At 38.4% G+C, this 6,886-nt stretch overlaps 2 protein-coding genes across 2 annotated transcripts; both read left to right on the top strand.

Annotated features, from left to right (window-relative positions):
• Positions 1 to 3,281: 3,281 nt before the first annotated feature.
• Positions 3,282 to 4,551, top strand: LOC101297717 (F-box protein PP2-B11-like). The gene is made up of 3 exons (XM_004296609.1): positions 3,282 to 3,548; positions 3,842 to 3,963; positions 4,065 to 4,551. The coding sequence occupies exons 1-3, from the start codon at positions 3,288 to 3,290 to the stop codon at positions 4,459 to 4,461; spliced, it is 780 nt and encodes a 259-aa protein (XP_004296657.1). The 5' UTR covers positions 3,282 to 3,287; the 3' UTR covers positions 4,462 to 4,551.
• Positions 4,552 to 4,927: 376 nt separating this feature from the next.
• On the top strand, positions 4,928 to 6,226 carry LOC101297134 (putative F-box protein PP2-B12-like). The gene is made up of 3 exons (XM_004296607.1): positions 4,928 to 5,218; positions 5,616 to 5,734; positions 5,825 to 6,226. The coding sequence occupies exons 1-3, from the start codon at positions 4,961 to 4,963 to the stop codon at positions 6,210 to 6,212; spliced, it is 765 nt and encodes a 254-aa protein (XP_004296655.1). The 5' UTR covers positions 4,928 to 4,960; the 3' UTR covers positions 6,213 to 6,226.
• Positions 6,227 to 6,886: the final 660 nt, after the last annotated feature.

Genomic DNA, 6,886 nt, shown 5'->3' with positions numbered 1-6,886 from the left:
ATCGTAACCAGCCAGGTGACATCACCAATTCTAGACGAATTGCACCAAGGAGGAGTAGCCCGCCTGTGAAGACATGCATGAATGTAAACAAAAGAAAATAGACAGCCTGGTGCAATTAACTAATTTTTTTTTTTGTTCTCCATATATGTTTGGGTTGCTTTGGTAACTCCGAATTGACCTTCATGAAACTTTGGACTGTTAGAACATTTCCCTTTAATTTACCAATTAGATTAAGGCCGTCAACTGTTGGAAACTTGGAGGAGAAGTGAAGCCTTCCAATAATTTCAATAATCAATTCCCTCTGTTTGGAGTTTACTCGTATTAAAAGTTTAAAACAAATGGAACGGATGCAGTGCACCACGGTGCACTTGAACTAATCACGTATCCTAATAGTCAAAGCAAACGCCGTTAATGACCAAAAAATTCGAAGAGACTTAGTAACTGCCTCTCTTCATCTCCTCGCCTCCAAAATTCTAATCTCATCCCCCAAAAGGCCGAAGACAAAGCGAAGGTTGTGGTCGCGCCGTTATAAGACCTGACGAAGAGTCTCGAATTGTATGGTTATGTGATAGGAGCACAAAGTGCTACGTTTATAATGTATTTCCGACCCTATTTAGCTATGTAACTCCCTTAACCATATTCATATTAACTAAGTTTGTGTTTTTAGGTCATAAATAAAGCCGAAGAGCCCAAAAGAGACGAAAAATGAGAAATCTTGAAGAAAAATGAATCCATGTTGTGCAAGGAAAGAAATCAGCAAATCTGTCAGAAATCGTCAGTCAACTTCAACAAAAGATTGTGATCAGCTCACAACGATCCAGGAGATGTACCATATATCAATGGAAAGCTACAAGAGTCTACTTTCCAGAAATTTTTACGGATCGTCAATACCTATTTTGGAGAAGAAGTTATGACCGTTTGAGTGGCCGAAGGTCAGTCTGCCCGAATTTCTGATTTGGACCAAAACTTCTATTTTGAGGCCCAGACCACATTGGCAAGCCCATGGACGAGTTTTAAAAGTTTTATAACCCTAAATTGATAGCGACCAAAACCGGGGACAACGACGCCAAAATTGATAGCGACCGAAACCGGGCGTTTCAATTAAAAACCATTTTGTGTCAATTGTAGTATAAAGCAAATAAGGGTATAGTTATAAAAGCCGGGGATTGAGGGTACCTTTACAATTACATTAATGACAAAACAAGAAAAAACAAAATATTATAGTCCTAGAGATATGGGGTTTTGTGATTATAAACAAGAAAAAACAAAGAAACAAAATAAAGTAGAAAATATCAGATGAGTGAGATGTTAGAGACTTGGAAATCCACCACCAAGTATGTTTCAAGATATGTTAACAACCAAAGCTTCAATCATTAAGCCACAAATCGGTATCAATCAAGAACAAACCGTGAACGCACTGCATAAGTCCTTATTACTTCCCTTAAATACTTAAGGAATATGAACACACCATTACTAAGCCTTTAGAATAACCAATCAAGGTATAGACACTATCCTATCAACAAATTATTCTAAGCATTAAGATCAATGAAAATTTGATTGAACAAGTATGCAAACTTAGTGTGGAATGCCTACCTAGCATGCAATCCTTTTTATTTGGTTTCACCTATTGTCCTATAGGTTTTACTACTTTAAACTAAGCCGTATTAACCGATTAGAAGATTAAACAACCTAATTCTAGCCTCACTCACAAGTTCATAATGTTCTATGTTGCGCATACATGAACATAAACAAGCAAGAGTTTCCCATAAACCAAAACCAAATAAACAATTTGTAAGACTTAATAATTCGAAACCAAGGTTCAAAACAATATCTAAAACATTCTTGGGGCTTTAAACCTTGCCTCTACCTAAGAGAATTCAGACACATATGGTTGCAAAATCACACAAGGAGAATAAAAGATGACAAAAGAAAGATAAACCGTGGATGATGGAAAGATGATGGCTTGACGGCTTCCTTATGCGAGTCCGCAACTATGGAGGTTCTGATGATGTGAGATCGTTGGCCTCCTCTAATCTCTTCTCCCTCTCAATCTTCATGTCCTCTTAATCTTCACGTCCTCTTTTTCTGTAGTGATTAGGGTTATAAAACCTTCAAAACTCGTCCATGGGCTTGCCAATGTGGTCTGGGCCTCAAAATAGAAGTTTTGGTCCAAATCAGAAATTCGGGCAAACTGACATTCAGCCACTCAAATGGTCATAACTTCTTCTCTAAAATAGGTATTGACGATCCATAAAAATTTCTGGAAAGTAGACTCTTGTAGCTTTCCATTGATATATGGTACATCTCCTGAATCGTTGTGAGCTGATCACAATCTTCTGTCGAAGTTGACTGACGATTTCTGGCAGATTTTCTGATTTCTTTCCTTGCACAACATGAATTCATTTTTCTTCAAGATTTCTCATTTTTCGTCTCTTTTGGGCTCCTCGGCTTTATTTATGACCTAAAAACACAAACTTAGTTAATATGAATATGGTTAAGGGAATTACATAGCTAAATAGGGTCGAAAATATATTATAAACATAGCACTTTATGCTCCTATCATTATGCTTTCGAGTTGACGCGACGTCGGTCGGGTTGAAGAGGCTCGAGTCTGCTGGTATACCCAATCTCATTCATTTCAGAAGTTATAGTTTTTCTCATCTTCCTCTTCGACGTTCAAAAGTTCATATACCCTCAATTTCAATTTTCAGATTACATTGATTCCAGTTGTTTCCTTCCATTGATTCTCTAAATCCACTAATAGATTCACATCAGAATCCTATGGCCGCCACAACTCATCTTGACAAACGCTGGATACATCTCTTTTTTTTTGGTCTGAGATCTGATTTTTTTTCTTTTCTTTTTGGCAAATGGTCTGAGATCTGATTGAACCTCAAAGACCTTGATTGCCAGAAGTTTTGCAATCCTAATTTCAGAAATTTTTTCCTCTTTTACCCATCTTGTTTAATTAATGAAATGATATTCACTTTTGCTTTTTTACCATGTTAACTAGATTTTTTTCTTTTCAGTTTTTAACGGTGTTAACATTGAAGTTTGTGCTATATAGACATTTAGATCAAATGAATGGCTGAGATTGCATAATGACTATTGGTTTACTTACACCATGGTGCATACAAGTATCTTCGTAAAACAAAAGCAGCTGAATTGTCCAAAGTAGTAGTCTCTCCTACCTGTTCTTCATCTTTGTTGTAGTCGTACACAGAGAGTCAACCAGGCAGAGGAAGAAGAGAAGGGAACAGGTGAAGATGAAGAACATGATGATCAGTATGCTGCCTGTGGAGTGCATCTCCCACATCATTTCCCTTACCTCCCCTCGCGATGCCTGCAGATCATCTCTAGTCTCTTCTGTCTTCAGAGAAGCTGCCGATTCCGATTTTGTATGGAAGAGCTATTTGCCTCCAGATATTAAGCAAATCATTTCGAAATCGTTGTTGCCTTCGCCATCATCCTTGAATTCCATCTCCATGAAGGATCTCTACTACTATCTTCGTATTCACCACCAACACATTGTCTTAGATGGTAACATGGTAATAATTTTTGTCTTCGTAAAGGATTCTTTGACTTCTTTCTTGCATTATATATCTTTCAACAACTAGTTTGGCAGATTAGAGAATTAATGAAACTAATTAGATTGTACCAGTATCATACCAGTTCTTTAGCCTAATATTTTGTTAAGAATCAAAATATATGGAATAATTAGTAGATCACTATACTATGTGGTGTAATAGAAAAATTAAGTTTGACCTTCTTAACATGATAGTATATAATTTGAATAGTGGATCGGATCATGTAATACTGTATGGTGGTGAATTTAACACAGAGCTTTGCGCTAGAAGAGAAGAGTGGAAAGAAATGTTATATGATAGGGGCAAGAGGGCTTTCAATTGCGGGGGAAGAAGATAAACTCGGTTATTGGCAGTGGACAACCGTACCAGCATCAAGGTATTCATCAATCAATTACCAAGGATACACTTCTTTTTATCTGGTACTAATTGGACTGCTCATACTTCAACTTGAGATGTGTGAATCATATATGTGCGCAGGTTTTGTGAAGTAGCTGAGCTGAAAAATGTGTTGGGGCTCGACATCAAGGCGCGCATAAAGACTAGAATGTTGTCCCCGGGTACAACCTATGCGGCTTACTTCGTGTATCAGCTCCAAGGATGCAGATTTGGGTTTGCACGAACGCCGATCGAGTTTCGTGTCAGTTGGGAACATAGCCGAGTAGAAGCGATTTGGCATGGGGTGGTGCTAGACCCTTCCACAGTGTCGCCACGAGCTCGATACAGAGGAGACGGGTGGATGGAGGTGGAGATGGGTGAGTTCTTCGTCAAAGAAGGTGACGACGCTACTGTAGAGTGTAGTGTGAGGGAAGTAAATGGCACTAAGAGTGGCCTCCTTGTGGAAGGCATTGAGATTAGGCCTAAACTAGACGTGTAGTACTGCATGGCGTAGAATGAGATGAAATGTAACAATTAATACAGTGTGTGGCTTGAACGTACCAGGTTTAATTTCAGATTACTTACATGACAATCTTGGTTCAAATGTATCTAACTTGATCTAACCCCGTGCTAGAACAATCAACAATGAAATCACCCCGTGCTGTAAGATCATGCACGACCCAGATCAGTACAAAATATTAAAAAAATCGATGAAGCTCTTGCAAAATTTTTAATCAAGCTAAGTTAGATCCATGTTACTTTTTATCTACGTAAAAACCAAGCAGCAAACATGCAGTGAACAAAAAATACAGAACTGGAAAGAAATGCAATAATAATGTAAGCTAGCTGTATGTTACAAGATAACGTATTCAGATACGCGTATCCGGGGCGTATCGGGATACGGGCCATTTTGAGAAGAGAAGACTAAGACTAAGACTAATCAACAAAACAGTTTAGATATTTGATGGAGGAGTGAGAAGTCAGCAGAAGACAGAGAAATGAAGAGGCTGCCTGTGGAGTGCGTCTCCCAAATCATATCCTTGACGTCACCTCGTGATGCCTGCAGATCATCAGCTGTGTCTTGTCTCTTCAGGAATGCTGCCGATTCTGATCTTGTGTGGGAGAAGCTTATTCCTTCCAAATTTAAGCGTATCATTTTCGAATCTTCATCCTCCTCGTCTTTGATTTCCATGCCCAGGAAGGCTCTCTACTTTCATCTCTGCACTCACCCCATCATCATAGGCGATGGCCACACGGTAACCGATTCACTCTCACTCACCTTTAAACTTGCTTATCTATTTGTTAGTGTCGATCTCTGCTCTCTACTATGCAATTATTACTAGCTATCTAGTTTTAACTGTTTAGGTTGAATACTCCAACTCCTCCCTAATTTTGAATTAGAATGGGGCTATCCGCTAAATTCATCAAATACTTCGTTATTCTCATGATTTAGTTTCGGAGGGGATAGGTTAGAGAGGCAGATCAGTCTGGGGTATAGGCTAGGAAAATGAAATTGGGTCCATTGCTAGTCACTAGCAAAGGAAATGGAATCACCAATCAACTTAACGGAAAAATTAACAATCTTGACACAAAAACTACCTCTAGCTAAAGGTTACATGAAGTAGTTGATCCTTAACTCTTAATTTGCTGCAGAGCATTGCACTAGATAAGCAGAGCGGCAAGATATGTTATATGGTAGGCGCAAGAGGCCTTGTAATTGCATGGGCGGATACACCCGCTTACTGGCAATGGATGACTCTACCACACTCCAGGTATGTATATACTTCCTCAAGAGCAACTTGTGGTTTTGATTGTCTGTGTTCTAATTAACTAGTTTTGATGGATACATGTATAATATACAGGTTCTCTGAAGTGGCTAGGCTCAATCGTTTATGGTGGCTTGACATCAAGGCTTGCATATCCACTAACAACTTATCCCCAGGAACAATCTATGCAGCTTACCTTGTTTATCAGCTCTCAGAAATAAGATCGGGGTTGGCGAAAACACCTATTGTGTTGCGCATCAATTATCGACAACGTACAGTTGTGAGGCTGTATAGTGTGATCCTAGACCCTATGCCTCAGCGAGCTCGACTCAGAGGAGATGGGTGGATGGAGATTGAGATGGGTCAATTCTTCAATGAACAAGGAATTGATGATGATGTTGTAGAGTGCAGTATTACAGAAGTTAGTAACCTAAAGAGCGGCCTCATTGTGGAAGGTATTGAGCTTAGGCCTATACATATGTAACTATATCTTTCCAGAGGTCTCTGATTTGTGTTCATTCTCACCAGCCTCTATGTGCACACACTCGTTGTTCATAAAACATACTTATTCCATTACTTGTGGACATTTGAAAGCTCTTATACATCAGCTCCAATCTGATTTGGGATCTTTCATATTTGTGATAAGTAATTGTTAGAAATTGGAAGCACAAAAGATAGATAGTCAATGACAATGTAGTAAACATGCAGTAACGTGCTGATCTTTGCCACAAAACAAATCCTGTCCCACAATCTGCTGGTTCCTAGATATCAAGTTCTCACTCATTTCCCAAATAAAGATCATGCATGTCGCTAGCTAATGAATTGAGTTGATGATTTGTCCTCAACTGACAATAACACTTTAATTTATTTTTATTTTTTTCAAAGGAATTGACAATAAAACTTAGCTAGCAATAGCTTCATTTTTTTGAAAAAAGGTTAAAAAAAAAAGAAGGGAAATTCTTGGACGAATGATACAAATTGGTGGTATGGTAACCCATGGAGAAATTTTTCTATCATTCAGGAGAACCATTTCACCATGACATTTGGTCCTCCTTGTCAATACAAAATTGACACGTGGTTTTTTTTAACTTTACTCAATTCAGGATAATTTTATCTTGTGATAAAAATTCTATCAAATGCCAAACAAAAAAATTGATG

The sequence above is a fragment of the Fragaria vesca genome, linkage group LG4 (genome assembly GCF_000184155.1).
Source record: "Fragaria vesca subsp. vesca linkage group LG4, FraVesHawaii_1.0, whole genome shotgun sequence".
NCBI lineage: Eukaryota > Viridiplantae > Streptophyta > Magnoliopsida > Rosales > Rosaceae > Fragaria > Fragaria vesca.
This window is presented reverse-complemented; position numbering and strand designations above follow the sequence as displayed.